Here is a 17138-nt window from a genome sequence, read left to right as displayed (position 1 = left end):
CAAAAACAAATCTTCCATGCCTTATCTTTCCAATCTCCCACCAACTCCCAAAGTCCCACCATCCGGCCACAGAGGAGCATTCCCCTCGAAACTCAGTACCACCCAGCACTGGAGCAACTGAATTACATTCTCTGCCAGGGGTCTGATTACCTCTCATCGTGCCCTGACATGAGAAATGTCATGTCCACTATCTACATCTACATCTACATTTATACTCCGCAAGCCACCCAACGGTGTGTGGCGGAGGGCACTTTACGTGCCACTGTCATTACCTCCCTTTCCTGTTCCAGTCGCGTATGGTTCGCGGGAAGAACGACTGTCTGAAAGCCTCCATGCGCGCTCTAATCTCTCTAATTTTACATTCGTGATCTCCTCAGGAGGTATAAGTAGGGGGAAGCAATATATTCAATACCTCATCCAGAAATGCACTCTCTCGAAACCTGGCGAGCAAGCTACACCGCGATGCAGAGCGCCTCTCTTGCAGAGTCTGCCACTTGAGTGTATTAAACATCTCCGTAACGCTATCACGGTTACCAAATAACCCTGTGACGAAACGCGCCGTTCTTCTTTGGATCTTCTCTATTTCCTCCGTCAACCCGATCTGGTACGGATCCCACACTGATGAGCAATACTCAAGTATAGGTCGAACGATGTTTTGTAAGCCACCTCCTTTGTTGATGGACTACATTTTCTAAGCACTCTCCCAATGAATCTCAACCTGGTACCCGCCTTACCAACAATTAATTTTATATGATCATTCCACTTCAAATCGTTCCGCACACATACTCCCAGATATTTTACAGAAGTAACTGCTACCAGTGTTTGTTCCGCTATCATATAATCATACAATAAAGGATCCTTCTTTCTATGTATTCGCAATACATTACATTTGTCTATGTTAAGGGACAGTTGCCACTCCCTGCACCAAGTGCCTATCCGCTGCAGATCTTCCTGCATTTCGCTACAATTTTCTAACGCTGCAACTTCTCTGTATACTACAGCATCATCCGCAAAAAGCCGCATGGAACTTCCGACACTATCTACTAGGTCATTTATATATATTGTGAAAAGCAATGGTCCCATAACACTCCCCTGTGGCACGCCAGAGGTTACTTTAACGTCTGTAGATGTCTCTCCATTGATAACAACATGCTGTGTTCTGTTTGCTAAAAACTCTTCAATCCAGCCACACAGCTGGTCTGATATTCTGTAGGCTCTTACTTTGTTTATCAGGCGACAGTGCGGAACTGTATCGAACGCCTTCCGGAAGTCAAGAAAAATAGCATCTACCTGGGAGCCGGTATCTAATATTTTCTGGGTCTCGTGAACAAATAAAGCGAGTTGGGTCTCACACGATCACTGCTTACGGAATCCATGTTGATTCCTACAGAGTAGATTCTGGGTTTCCAAAAACGACATGATACTCGAGCACAAAACATGTTCTAAAATTCTACAACAGATCAACGTCAGAGATATAGGTCTATAGTTTTGCGCATCTGCTCAACGACCCTTCTTGAAGACTGGGACTACCTGTGCTCTTTTCCAATCATTTGGAACCCTCCGTTCCTCTAGAGACTTGCGGTACACGGCTGTTAGAAGGGGGGCAAGTTCTTTCGCGTACTCTGTGTAGAGTCGAATTGGTATCCCGTCAGGTCCAGTGGACTTTCCTCTGTTGAGTGATTCCAGTAGCTTTTCTATTCCTTGGACACTTATTTCGATGTCAGCCATTTTTTTGTTTGTGCGAGGATTTAGAGAAGGAACTGCAGTGCGGTCTTCCTCTGTGAAACAGCTTTGGAAAAAAGTGTTTAGTATTTCAGTTTTACGCGTTTCATCCTCTGTTTCAATGCCATCATCATCCCGGAGTGTCTGGATATGCTGTTTCAAGCCACTTACTGATTTAACGTAAGACCAGAACTTCCTAGGATTTTCTGTCAAGTCGGTACATAGAATTTTACTTTCGAATTCACTGAACACTTCACGCATAGCCCTCCTTACGCTAACTTTGACATCGTTTAGCTTCTGTTTGTCTGAGAGGTTTTGGCTGCGTTTAAACTTTGAGTGAAGCTCTCTTTGCTTTCGCAGTAGTTTCCTAACTTTGTTGTTGTACCACAGTGGGTTTTTCCCGTCCCTCACAGTTTTACTCGGCACGTACCTGTCTAAAACGCATTTTACGATTGCCTTGAACTTTTTCCATAAACACTCAACATTATCAGTGTCAGAACAGAAATTTTCGTTTGTATCTGTTAGGTAGTCTGAAATCTGCCTTCTATTACTCTTGCTAAACAGATAAACCTTCCTCCCTTTTTTTGTATTCCTATTAACTTCCATATTCAGGGATGCTGAAACGGCCTTATGATCACCGATTCCCTGTTCTACACATACAGAGTCGAAAAGTTCGGGTATGTTTGTTATCAGTAGGTCCAAGATGTTATCTCCACGAGTCGGTTCTCTGTTTAATTGCTCGAGGTAATTTTCGGATAGTGCACTCAGTATAATGTCACTCGATGCTCTGTCCCTACCACCCGTCCTAAACATCTGAGTGTCCCAGTCTATATCTGGTAAATTGAAATCTCCACCTAAGACTATAACATGCTGAGAAAATTTATGTGAAATGTATTCCAAATTTTCTCTCAGTTGTTCTGCCACTAATGCTGCTGAGTCGGGAGGTCGGTAAAAGGAGCCAATTAAGAACCTAGCTCGGTTGTTGAGTGTAACCTCCACCCATAATAATTCACAGGAACTATCCACTTCTACTTCACTACAGGATAAACTACTACTAACAGCGACGAACACCCCACCACCGGTTGCATGCAATCTATCCTTTCTAAACACCGTCTGTACCTTTGTAAAAATTTTGGCAGAATTTATCTCTGGCTTCAGCCAGCTTTCTGTACCTATAACGATTTCAGCTTCGGTGCTTTCTATCAGCGCTTGAAGTTCCGGTACTTTACCAACGCAGCTTCGACAGTTGACAATTACAATACCGATTGCTGCTTGGTCCCCTTATGTCCTGACTTTGCCCCGCACCCGTTGAGGCTGTTGCCCTTTCTGTACTTGCCCAAGGCCATCTAACCTAAAAAACCGCCCAGCCCACGCCACACAACCCCTGCTACCCGTGTAGCCGCTTGTTGTGTGTAGTGGACTCCTGACCTATCCAGCGGAACCCGGAACCCCACCACCCACAGGGGTATTCCACCATCTTCCGAATCTACTCAGTATACTTGTCCATCCTTACACAACCCCTGCTCCCAATTCCTTGCCTCCTGGGTCATACCCCTGTGAAACAGACCTAGATGCAAGACCTGTCCCATACATCCTCCCACCAACACCTACTCCAGTCTGATCACTAACATCACCTATCCCATCAAAGGCAGGTCTACCTGTGAAACCATTCATATGGTCTACAAGCTAAGCTGCAACCACTGTGCTGCATTCTACGTAGGCATGAGAACCAACAAGCTGTCTGTCCACATGAATGGCCACCGACAAACAGTGGCCAAGAAACGAGTGGACCACCCTGTTCCTGAACACACTGGCAAATATTATCTCCTTCATTTCAAAGACTCCTTCACGGTCTGTGCTATATGGATCCTTCCCACCAACACCAGCTTTCCTGAATTGCGCAGGTGTGAACTTTCACTTGCAATACATCATACGTTCCTGTAACCACTGTCCTCATCCATACAGCCCTTTTCTTGCTTCCATTCCAGCACTACATTGCTGTCATTCCACCACCACACCCAGTATTTTTTATTTATTTTATTTCATTTTTTTATTATTTATTTTTCTCTATTTCCTTGCTTTTCTGCTAATTGCCCCACCCCCTTCCCCACCTCTCCCCTGCTCACCACCCAACCTGCAGCACTTCACTGTCCACCACCCCCACCATACTACCCCTCCCCCTCCGTGCCCCAGCCTCCTCCTTTCCCCCATCCAGTTGCCACTCCCATCATGCACTGGTGCTGCTGCTTGTAGTGTGATTTCAGTTGCCTGAGACTGCAGTCGTGTGTGTGTGTGTGTGTGTGTGTGTGTGTGTGTGTGTGTGTACTGTTGACAAAGGCCACTGGCCGAAAGCATTAAGTGTGAAATATCTTTTTGTTGTGCCTATCTGCGACTCAGCATCTCCACTTAATGGAAAATAAGTTGCAGACAAGATATGCACTAGAGAAAAAGGTATGTATATCCAGGCCTTTGCCCCTGATACACAGCAGGACATTTGATGCTCATTATATCTCAGCAATGATGATTCATCAAAGGCATTACATATTTTCAAACAATGAAAAATCCAGGAAGGAATTAACGATTTTAGGAACAGAATAGTTGCTACTCACCATATGGTGGAGATGCTGAATCACAGATAGGCAACAACAGAAAGACTGTACGAAGTGAGCTTTCAGCCAACAAGTCCTTCATCAAAAATATACGACATGTACACCCCCCCCCCCCCCCCACACACACACACACAAATGCAACTTACACGCACATGATCACAGTCTCAGGCAGCTGAGCTAGACTGAGCAGCAGCGCGTCGTGGGAGAGGCAACCAGGTTGTGGGAGTAGGAGGAGGCTGAGGCAAGGAGGGGGAGGGATAGCAAGGTAGGGATAGGGGACAGTAAAGTGCTGCTTGCAGGAGTGAGCAGGATCAGGTGGAGAAAGGGTAGGCATCTATATGCAGACGGAAGGTTAGACAATGGACAGGGGAGAGGGGAGGAGGGGGTACTGGAAAAGGCGAGAAATAAAAAGACTGGGTGCATTGATGAAATAGAGGGCTGTGTAGTGCTGGAATGGGAACGGGGAAGGGCTAAATGGGTAAGAAAGAGGACTAACAAAGGTTGAGACCAGGAGGCATTAGGGGAATGTAGGATATATTGAAGTGGGAGTTCCCACCTGTGCAATTCAGAGAAGTTGATTTGGTGGGAAGGACCCAGATGGCACAAGCTGTGAAGCAGTCATTGAAATGAAAAACATCGTGTTGGGCAACATGCTCAGCAAAAGGGTGGTCTGGCTGTTCTTGGCCACAGTTTGTTGGTGGTCACTTATGCTGACAGACAACTTGTTGGTTGTCATGCCCACACAGAATGCAGCACAGTGATTGCAGTTTAACTTTTCGATCATATGACTGGTTTCGCAGGTAACCATGCTTCTGATGGGATAGGTGATGTTTGTGACCGGACTGGAGTAGGTGGTGGTGGTGGGAGGGCATATGGGACAGGTCTTGCATCTAGGTCATATTACAGGGATATGAGACATGAGGCAAGGGATTTGGAGAAGGGGTTGTGTAGGGATGGATGAAAATACTGTGTAGGTTTGGTGGGTTCCCGAATACAACTGTGGAAGGGGTGTGAAGGGTAGTGGGTAGGATGTTTCTCTTTTCAGTCCGGATGGGAATGCTCCTCTGTTGCTGGACAGTGGGACTTTTTGGTGGGCTGATGTGTGACTAGAAAGATAGGGCACAGGAGATCTGTTTCTGTGCAGGAATGGGAGGGTAATTATGATCTTTCAAGGCCTCAGTGAGACTCTTTGCATATTTTGAGAGGGACTGCTCATCACTATAGATGTGATGACCACACGTTGCTAGGCTGTATGGAAGGGGCTTCTTGGTATGGAATGAGTGGCCACTGTTGAAGTGGAGGTATTGCTGGTGGTTGGCAGATTTGATATGGACAGAGTTACTGCCATGTTTAAGGTAGTAAGGTACTGCCAGCTTGAAGGTGGAGGCCAACATCAAGGAAGGTGGCTTGTTGGATTGAATAGTACCAGGTGAAGTAAATGGAGGAGAAGGTGTTGAGGTTCGGGAGGCATATGAATAAGGTGTCCTCACCCTCAATCCAGATCATGAAGATATCATTACTGAATCTGAACCAGATTATAGGTTTGGGACTCTGGGGTGTCTAGATGGCCCATGAATAGGTTGGCATTGGATGGTGCCATGCAGGTGCACATAGCTGTATCTTGGATCCTTGGATTTGTTTGTTGGTAATGCCTTCAAAGGAGAAGTAATTGTGGGTGAGGATGTATTTGGTCATGGTGATTAGGAAGGAGGTTATTGGTTTGGAATCCATCAGCCATTGGGAAGGATGGTGTTCTATAGTGGTAAGGCCATGGGTGTTAGGGATGTTATTGTAAATGGAAGTGGCACCAATAGTGATGAGCAGGGCACTGTATGGTAAAGGAACAGGGAATGTAGAGAGTCAAAAATGAAATGGTTGGTATCTTTTATATAGGATGGTTGGTAGGAACTAGAGCAATATACACAATGCCACCTCGAAAAACTCTCTACCCTGCTCACTTCCTCCTCCCACCTTGAACTACCACTATCCACCACTTCTACAATCTCCAAACCTCCTCCATGTCCCCTTACAGCTGAAAAACGATATCTCACAGACCTACTATATTTATTTCCACCCTCAAAGACTCTCTCATACTGCCACACAGAATCCAGAACCTAAACAGATCCAAAACGCAGTTATGAACCTCGTCTCCAAAAGCCTTACCCCACAGATGTATCAGTCCTTTCCAAAGGTCTCACCTTTTGTTCCACTCTGAAATTCAATCATGCAGGATTTGTTAAAGACCTTTTCTCCTTCTCTCAGCCCCTACAGTGGAAACATTTTTTCATCAGCAATTCTGCCAATCAGGCTCAACCAGACCAATGTTGAACACTGCCTGACTCAGTTCACTTCTTCATCCATCCTTGATCCATCCCCACTGCCCCCTAATCACGCCATAATCTCTTAACATCGAATCTTGCCTCACCACCAGTCCCCAAACTTTTCAACATGCAAACTAACCTTACATCTGCAGAAAGAGCTGCAACCCACCACCTAAAAACTGATCCTGACCTTATAATCCTACCTGCTACAAAGGTTCCACCACTGTTGTTCTGAATCACCATCCATCAGATTCATCCACCTATAAACCCTGCCACAGTGACCCCATTCCAGAAACCCAGCATGATCTCCAGTCTCTCCTAAAATCCGTAACCCCACCCCAGAACCTCTCCTCTGAGTCCATCTCTCCCTTACCCACAGCACTCCCCATCCATCCTAAAATCCATAAAACCAGTCACCCAGAATGCCCCACTGTGGCCGGTTACTGGGCCTCCAATGAGAGAATCTCTGCTCTCACACACCAGAACCTTCAGCCTATTACCACAACCTATCCTCCTATATAAAAGATACCAACCATTTCCTCCAGTGGCTCTCCACAGTTCCTGTTCCTTTACCAAACGGTGCCCGGCTCGTCACTAATGATGCCTCCTCCCTTTACACTAACATCCATAATGCTCATAGCCTTACCACTATTCAACATTACCTTTCCCAGTGTAGTACAGATTCCAAACCAATAACCTCCTTCGTAGTCACCATGACCAACTATATCTTCACTCACTATTACTTCTCCTTTGAAGGCATTACCTGCAAACAAATCCAAGATACAGCTGCAGGCAACTGCACCTCACCAGGTCAGATTCATTTATGACATTTTCAGGGTTTGGATCAAGGGGAGGACACGCTATCCACTTTCCCCGAGAATATCAATATGTTCTCGTCAATTTGCTTCACTTGGTCCTACTCAACCCAACAAGCCACCTTCCTTGATGTTAACCTCCATTCAAAGATGGATACATCAGTACCTCTGTCCATATCAAACTTACCAGCCACCAGCAATATCCCCACTTCAACAGCTGCCACCCATTCCATACCAAGAAGTACCTTCCTGACAGCCTAGCTATGTGTGGTCATTGCATCTATAGCAAAGAACAGTCCCTCTCACAAGAAAACTAGGGTCTCACTGAGTCCTTCATAGACTGTAATTACCCTCCCTACCTTGTACAAAAACAGATCTCCGTTGCCATATCTCTCCAGTCATATGACCTACAAGTTAAGCTGCAACCACTGTGCTGCATGTGGGCATATACAACCAACAAGCTGTCTGTCTGCATGTATCGTCACCGACAAACTGTGGTCAGGAAACAGGCGGACCACCCAGTTGCTGAGCATGCCACCCAACACAATGTTCTGTATTTCAATGACTGCTTCGCAGCCTGTGCCATCTGGATTCTTCTCATCAACACCAGCTTTTCTGAATTGCACAGATGGGAACTCTCCCTTTAAGATATCCCACATTCCAGTAACCCCCCTTGTCTCAACTTTCATTCAACTTGCCTGTTTCCTGGTCCCATTCTAGCACTACACAGTCCTCTATTGCACCAACACATGCAGTCTTTTTATTTTTCTCCTTTACTGCTATCCCCTCCTCCCCTCTCCCCTGTCCTCTGTCCAGCTTCCCAATTGCACCTAAATGCCCACCCTTTCTCTCTCATCCCTGCTCACTCCCACAAGCAGCACTTTACTGTCCTCCACCCCCACCTTGCTATCCCTCCCCCTCCTTCCCTCAGCCTCCTCCTACCCCCACAAACCGGTGCGTCATGTGCATGAGAGTTGCATTTGTAGGTGTGTGTGTGTGTGTGTGTGTGTGTGTGTGTGTGTGTGTGTGTGTGTGCTATTCTCGACAAAGGCCTTGTTGACCAAAAGCTCACTTTCCTACAGTATTTTGTTGTGCTTATCTGTAACTCAGTGTCTCCACTATATGGTGCATAGCAACTATGCTTTTCATAATGGAATTTCATATTTCTACTCACCATATAGCAGAGATGTTGAATCACAAACAGGCACAACAAAAAGACTGCCAAACAAGTAAGCTTTTGGCCAAAAAGGCCTTCTTCTGAATTAGACAAAAAAAAAACACACACACACACACATCCAAAAGCAACTCACATACACACATGACCACTATCTCTCCGAATGGGGAAAAAAGATTAAACTGGTGGAGTAGGCCAGTAGCAAAAGATGAAAATCAACTGAAATCAATGTAAAAACACGAGATCAATAAAAATATAAATAAAGAGACTGTAATACAGTTTGCAGGTCTGAGTGTGGATATGTGTGAAGGGGGGACAGCAAAAGTAACTAGATTAGGTGACGTTTGTATGTGAGAACTGGAATAAGAGAGGAGAAGGAGTGGGGGTGGAGAGGACTTGGTAGGTCAAGGTACAAGTTCATGTGGCACAGGAAGGTATGGAAACTATCACATGAAAATACATGACAGTGGTGCAAGGAGCGTGATCAAATTGTAGGTTTAGTATTAACAATATCGGTGAGAGTAATGCAGGACATGAAATGCTGCATCAACAGTTAGCCTGGTCTTGTAGCCATGTGTTGTGCGTGGGCAAGATTGTTGATACGGTGTAACTTATAAGTAAGACCATGTGATTGTGTGTGTGTGTGTGTGTGTGTGTGTGTGTGTGTGGCGACTACGTTAAGAATGCACCGCGAGGCACAAGTTTAAAACAACAACTAAAAGGGAAAACACGATAAAAGACAGACTGACAGGCATAGGATTAAAAAAACAGCATAATCAAATGTCCTTAGAGAGGTTTGTCAAGTTGATAAAACGAAGAACGCGACCAGCTGCTCGTGGGTCATCCGCTAAAATGGCATCTAGAGTACATGGCAGGCCAAGATCAAGACGCAGTGTGTTAAAATCCGGACAGGACGTTAAAATGTGGCGGACTGTCAGCAATTGGCCACATGGGCAGAACGGCGCCGGCGCAGCTGTCAGCAGATGGCGATGGCTGAACCGGCAGTGTCCAATTCGTAACCAGGCCAAAACGACCTCCTCCCGCCGAGAAGGGCGGGAGGAGGACATCCAAGCCGCGGGAGGAGGTTTCAAGGCCAGAAGCTTGTTGTCCGAAAGTGCAGCCCAATCGGCATGCCACAGCGATAAAATGCGCCGACAAATTACCCTGCTACAATCCAACGAAGGGACACAACAAGAAGCTGTCTGAGGCTGGAGGACTGCAGCCTTGGCTGTGGCATCTGCAGCTTCGTTCCCAGGGATACCGACATGGCCAGGAACCCACATAAAGCTAACCGGAGAACCGACGTCCACCAGCTGCTGAAGAGAGCGTTGGATCCGGTGCACGAAAGGGTGAACCGGATACGGATCACTGAGGCTCTGGATGGCGCTCAGGGAATCGGAGCAGATGACATAAGCAGAATGTCGGTGGCGGCAGATGTAAAGAACAGCCTGGTAGAGGGCAAAGAGCTCAGCTGTGAAGACCGAACAATGGCCATGGAGCTGGTATTTGAAACTTTGTGCCCCGACAATAAAGGAACACCCGTCCCCGTCATTGGTCTTTGAGCCATCTGTATAAATGAAGGTCATATTAATGAACTTCGAACGAAGTTCGACAAAACGGGAGTGGTAGACCGAACCGGGGGTAACCTCATTTGGGAGCGAGCTGAGGTCAAGGTGAACGCGAACCTGAGCCTGGAGCCAAGGTGGCGTGTGGCTCTCGCCCACTCGAAAGGTTGCAGGGAGTGAAAAATTAAGGTGTTGAAGGAGGCGACGAAAGCGAACTCCAGGGGGTAGCAGGGCAGAGACATACAACCCGTACTGACGGTCGAGAGAGTCGTCAAAAAAGGAACGATAAGACGGGTGGTCGGGCATTGACAGTAGCCGACAGGCATACCGACAAAGCAGTATATCGCGCCGGTAGGTGAGTGGCAATTCGCCAGCGTCAGCATGAAGACTCTCTACGGGACTAGTATAAAACGCTCCGATCGCAAGTCGTAAACCCCGATGTTGTATGGAGTTGAGGCGGCGTAAGATGGATGGCCGTGCAGAGGAGTATACGAAGCTCCCATAATCCAGCTTGGAGCGGACGATCGACCGATATAGACGAAGTAGGACGGTTCGATCTGCTCCCCACGACATACCACTGAGAACACGGAGGACATTTAAAGAACGGGTACAACGGGCAGCCAAATATGACACATGTGGAGACCAGCTAATTTTCCTGTCAAATGTAAGACTTAAAAATTTTGTTGTCTCCACGAATGGGAGAGCAACGGGACCGAGTCGTAAGGACGGTGGGAGAAACTCTTTGTAGCGCCAGAAGTTAATACAGACAGTCTTCTCGGCAGAAAAATGGAAGCCATTGGTGACACTCCAGGAGTAAAGACGGTCAAGAGAACGCTGAAGACAGCGCTCCAGGACACGTGTACGCTGCGCGCTGCAATAGATGGTAAAATCGTCCACGAAAAGGGAGCCTGATACATCAGCTGGGAGGCAATCCATTATTGGATTGATCGCTATGGCGAAGAGAGCGACGCTCAAAACTGAGCCCTGTGGCACCCCATTCTCCTGGCGAAAGGTGTCTGACAGGACAGAACCCACACGTACCCTGAACTGTCGATCCATTAAAAAGGAACGAATAAAAAGAGGGAGGCGACCGCGAAGGCCCCATGTATGCATGGTGCGGAGAATGCCCGCCCTCCAACAGGTGTCGTAAGCCTTCTCCAAATCAAAGAACACAGCCGCGGTCGAGTGCTTCCGCAAGAAGTTATTCATAATGAAGGTCGACAAGGTAACCAGATGGTCAACAGCAGAGCGGCGCCTACGAAATCCACATTGTACATTGGTAAGTAGGCGTCGAGACTCGAGCAGCCAAACCAAACGAGAGTTAACCATTCGCTCCATCAGTTTACAGACACAACTGGTAAGCGAGATGGGTCGATAACTGGAAGGCAAGTGCTTGTCCTTCCCCGGCTTAGGAATCAGGACAACAATAGACTCGCGACAGCATGTGGGAACATGTCCCTCAATCCAGATGCGATTGTAAGTACGAAGAAGAAAACCTTTACCCGCAGGAGAAAGGTTCTTCAGCATCTGAATATGAATAGAATCAGGCCCTGGAGCAGAGGACCGTGACCGGGCAAGTGCGTTTTCGAGTTCCCGCATGGTGAATGGGGCATTATAACTTTCACGATTCGAGGAGCGGAAGGTAGGTGGCCTAGCCTCCTCTGCCTGTTTTCGGGGGAGGAAGGCAGGGTGGTAATGAGCGGAGCTCGAAACCTCCGCGAAAAAGCGGCCGAAGGCATTGGAGACATCCTCAGGGGCCACAAGGATGTCATTCGCGACCATCAAGCCAGAAACTGGTGAGTGGACCTTAGTGCCAGATAGCCGGCGCAAGCTACCCAGACAAGAGAAGAAGGAGTAAAACTGTTGAAGGTGCTTGTGAAAGCAGCCCAGCTGGCTTTCTTGCTTTCTTTAATAATACGACGACACTGTGCACGTAATCGTTTATAAGTGATACAATTCGCCACTGTAGGGTGGCGTTTAAAGGTGCGTAAAGCACGTCGACGAGCACGTAAAGCGTCTCTACATGCTGCGGTCCACCAGGGGACCGGTACGCGACGTGGAGAAGAAGTAGGGTGAGGGATGGAATATTCAGCAGCAGTGAGAATGACTTCCGTGAGGTGTGCGACCTGACGATCGCAGCTTGTGAAGGTTTGATCCTGAAAGGTCGCCCTGGAAGAGAAGAGCCCCCAGTCTGCTTTGGAGATGTTCCAACTAGATGAGCACGGAGAGGGGGTATGCTGCAGGAGATGTATAACACACGGGAAGTGGTCGCTCGAACATGTATCAGAAAGTGCATACCACTCAAACCGGCGTGCAAGTTGGGTAGTACATATAGAGAGGTCTAAATGGGAATAGCTGTGAGATGTGTCCGAAAGAAAAGTAGGGGCGCCAGTATTGAGGCAGACAAGATTGAGCTGGTTGAAAAGGTCTGCTAACAGGGAGCCCCTCGGGCAGGATGCTGGAGAGCCCCAAAGCGGATGGTGGGCATTGAAGTCTCCAGTTAACAAAAATGGGGCAGGTAGCTGAGCAATAAGCTGCATCATGTCTGCCCTGGTAACGGCAGATGACGATGGAGTGTAAATGGTACAAATGGAAAATGTAAAAGTGGGGAGAGTAATTCGGATGGCAACTGCCTGCAGGCCGGTGTGCAATGTGATGGGATCGTAGTAAATATCATCCCGGACCAGCAACATAACCCCTCCATGAGAAGGAATACCTACCACAGGGGGTAGGTCAAAACGCACAGAGGTGTAGTGTGCCAAGGCAATTTGATCGCATGGGCGTAGCTTCGTTTCCTGGAGGGCTACGACGAGCGGACGGTGCAAGCGGAGCAGCAACTTCAAGTCCTCTCGGTTGGAGCGAATGCTGCGAATATTCCAGTGAATAAGTGCCATCGTAAGAAGAAAAGGAAGATGAAAGAAGGGGTCACCTCGAAGGCCGCTGAGGGCCTGGCTTCGAGCGAGCACTGCCGCCACTATCAGTAGGCGGACAGTCATCGTCCATTGGTTCTATAGGTTCATCGGCCATCTTGGTAAGATGGCTGGGAGGGGGAGCTTCCTCCGCCGGTGAACGGCCAGATGTTCGGCTACCAGCGGTGCGGCCTGGCGAAACGGATGACGGCCTGGGGCGGCAATCGCTGGGTGGCGCAGGAGAAGAAATGCGCCGTGGCGGAGAAGGAGAACTGTGCTTCCTATGAGCCTTCTTGGAAGGTCGTTTGGTGGAAGTACTGTTCGATGGCTGGGAGGTCGAGGTACGTAGGAAGTCTGCACGGGACGGTTCCTTCTTGAAGGCCTGTGCATCTGACTTCTGGGTCTTCGTCTTAGCAGAAGCTGATGAAGGGGCTTGTGTCTGTGGGGTGATGGGAGGAGGAGGGGACGTCGACCGCGCGATCTTAGCACTGGCCGAACGGACGACCGTGGTGCTGAAGGTCAGATCGCATGTCTGGGTTGCCACCTCCCTGGTAGTCCGAGGAGAGGCGAGGACAGTACTGTTTTTCCCCGCTGGGAGCAGCGTGGGCTTCCTACTAGCAAACAGCTTGCGAGCAGCCGAGGTGGACACTTTCTCTTTGACCCGAATTTCTTGGATACAGCGTTCTTCCTTATAGATGGGACAGTCGCGGGAGGATGCTGCATGGCCACCCTGACAGTTCACACAACGGGGAGACGGAGGTGGACAGTCACCCTCATGGGCATCCCTGCCACAAGTGACACATTTAGCCGCATTGGAACAAGACTGGCGAGTGTGATTAAAACGCTGACACTGGTAGCAGCGCGTAGGTGTCGGGACATAGGGGCGAACAGAAATAACCTCGTAGCCCGCTTTGATGCGCGATGGCAGTTGAACACTATCAAAGGTCAAGAAAAGTGTCCGGGTCGGTACAAGGTCATTGTTGACCTTTTTCTTGACCCTATGGACAGCCGTCACGCCCTGCTCAGCGAGGAAAGACTGAATCTTCTCGTCAGTCAATCCGTCGAGGGATCTAGTATAGACCACACCACGAGATGAATTAAAAGTTCGGTGAGCCTCCACCCAGACAGGGAACGTGTACAGGAGTGTGGCTCGAAGCAGTTTCTGTGCCTGAAAGGCGCTCTCAGTTTCTAGTACCAAGGTACCATTACGCAACCTGGTACACGACTTGATCCGGCTATGGCATCTACGCCCTTCTGGATAACGAAAGGGTTGACAGAGGAGAAATCCCTTCCGTCCTCAGATCGAGAAACGACGAGGAACTGTGGGGCAGGCGGTAGTACTTTTGTCACTGGTGGCTGGTCATGTTTCCGTTTGTGGGCAGAAGTCGAGAGAGAAGAAGAAAAATCCATTGCAGAGGAATCCCCCATGATTGCCAGCGTCTCCGATGGCGTGCTCCTTCCTTATGGGGGCCCTCTCAGAGGGCACTCTCGCCTTAGGTGAATGTTTACACCTCAGGTCACACCTCCCGAGAAACAGACGGAGGGACCAATCGGCATGGTCAGAAGGTATCAGCTCAGGCAATCACTCCTCCCCGGGCCTGGCCTTTACCAGGGGGTACGTGCGTGCCTTACTTGTCTACCCAGGGTGGGGAATTACGCGTTACCCCGTCACCGGCTATGCGTACGAACGCGTGGGTCAGCCTTCAGGCGCGCACAGGGAGGAAGGAAGAAGAGGAAAAGGAAGAGAGAGAGGACAGACTGTCTCAAACGCCGAGGCAGAGACCAGAGAAGGCAAGAAGAAGAAGGCAAGGAGAAGAAGGCAAGGAGAAGAAGGCAAGGAGAAGAAGGCAAGGAGAAGAAGGCAAGGAGAAGAAGGCAAGGAGAAGAAGGCAAGGAGAAGAAGGCAAGCAGAAAAAGGCAAGCAGAAGAAGGCAAGCAGAAGAAGGTAAGCAGAAGAAGGCAAGCAGAAGAAGGCAAGCAGAAGAAGGCAAGGGAAAGAGTAAGGAAGACAGTGAGATGGAGAAGAACAAAGAAAGGAACCAACCAAAGGAAGGAAGAAACGAGAAGGGAAAAACCAAAAAGACCACAAATATAGGTCATGGATCCGTCCGTCTCCGGACGCAGGCGCTAACTACCCCCTTGAGGGGGATGGACTCCTTTTAGTCGCCTCTTACGACAGGCAGGAATACCTCGGGCCTATTCTAACCCCCGGAGCCGCAGGGTGTGTGTGTGTGTGTGTGTGTGTGTGTGTGTGTGTGTGTGTGTGTGTGTAAGTCGTCCAATTCGAAAGAAGGTCTTTTTAACTGAATGCTTACTTGTTTGACAGTCTTTTTGTTGCACCTATCTGTGACGCAACATCTGTGTTATATTATTTTTAATATTGCATTACTCCATCCTGGATTTTCTGTTGTTTGATTTTGAATTATAAGACTCAGTACACAGTTTCAGGTTTCAAGAGCTATTACATGTGAATTATGTAAAGTACATCTGATTTTCATAACTGAAAGGAACTGTTTTCTGCTGTCTCACAGAAAATGAATTAAAATATGTACTTAACACCTCAGTGTGAAGACTCATTTGAAAATAGATTATTCCAAGATATTTTATCAAAGATAGATATTGCTGTCATTGAAAGTTTTATATAACATAAAACTCTTTGGTATTGTGTGATATTGTCATCAAATAATTTCTATAACTTAAACCAAACACTTATAAGGAAACCACATTGCAGTGAAAGAGGTAATATCAAAGAAAGAGAAATTTATGATGTACAATGATTGGGAACTTCAGGATGCATTTAAAATATGGTTGCACACATAACAAATGACTGAAGACTCTAATGCCTCACTTTTAACAGAAGCATTTAATACTTACTGTTTACACATCTCTTGATAGTAAGATGCCATTTTTGCCAAAATCTGATCCCTCTGTAACCGTGATTGCATAACCAAATTATGTATTAAGCCTTCTCGGTGGATTTCATACATTGACATCGTAACAACATGCATAGTCTTACATGGAATTTGAAGGGAGAGATCATGGAATTTTACAACCATTTCAGTATATTCTTCAAAATCATGTTGAGAAGTTAAGAATTCATCAACTTCTGTTTGTGACTGGAAGAAAAATAAAATTATTGACACCATTTTAGTGGTCTTGGAATAACACATAGCCAGCTGATGAACATACATTGGCTTCAGTGGACAATTACTGAAAAGGAGCAAGCCAGTGGTAAGTTATTGAAATTATCTACTTATTATTATGAAATAAAATTATTATCTTATTTGGCTTTCATTTCACTTCATTTAAGATATACATCCCTTTACTGTACAAATTGGGAAAAACTAATCAGAGTGGAAAACATTTTCAATACTTTTGAGCAATACACAAAATAAATTTTCCAAACTAAGATAACATTTTAACTGTTTATTCTAAGAAGGTTCTTATCATGGTGGTTGAGATGATTAGGTGTATTGAGTAAAACTGAATGGCTTCAGTCTGTTCTGACAGCTTTCTTGTTGTCTCCGACCTAATTACCTGTGTTAGACTGGTGTATAAGTTCATAACATTATTGTTTTGCTTGTTGGTATTCCAGCTACTAGGGGTTCATTATCAATTGTCATTTTATATCTAGTTCACTATTACTATTTGAGTTTACATATTGCATTTTGTCTTTTAGATACAGTCAGTGGAGCTGTGGGCGCTAGAAAATGGAGTGCTAAGTGGAGAAATCAGAACAGTTTTGACATATTCTTCTGTTTGAGTTCAGTAGAGTGGTAGCAGGAGTGGAGACAGCCAGAAACATTTGCACATGTTTGGAGATAATGTCACTGGACAGAGCACAGCAAGAACATGTTTCTCTCATTTCAAAGAGGATTGCCGGCCGGTGTGGCTGAGTGGTTCTAGGCGCTTCAGTCTGGAACCGCGCGACCGCTATGGTCGCAAGTTTGAATCCTGCCTCAGGCGTGGATGTGTGCAATGTCTTTAGGTTTGTTAGGTTTAAGTAGTTCTAAGTTCTAAGGT

At 47.1% G+C, this 17138-nt stretch overlaps 1 protein-coding gene across 1 annotated transcript in view; it reads right to left on the bottom strand.

Annotated features, from left to right (window-relative positions):
* The window catches only part of LOC126237376 (dynein axonemal heavy chain 7), a 1033797-nt gene that overhangs the window by 809616 nt on the left and 207043 nt on the right, over positions 1–17138 (bottom strand). The window contains exon 7 of the mRNA XM_049947460.1: positions 15990–16231. Within this exon, the coding sequence (XP_049803417.1) occupies positions 15990–16231 (242 nt within the window). The remainder of the gene's footprint in view (positions 1–15989; positions 16232–17138) is intronic.

This window comes from Schistocerca nitens, chromosome 2 (assembly GCF_023898315.1).
Source record: "Schistocerca nitens isolate TAMUIC-IGC-003100 chromosome 2, iqSchNite1.1, whole genome shotgun sequence".
Lineage (NCBI taxonomy): Eukaryota > Metazoa > Arthropoda > Insecta > Orthoptera > Acrididae > Schistocerca > Schistocerca nitens.
Note: the sequence above shows the minus strand (reverse complement) of the source record. Positions and strands in the feature narration are given on the sequence as shown.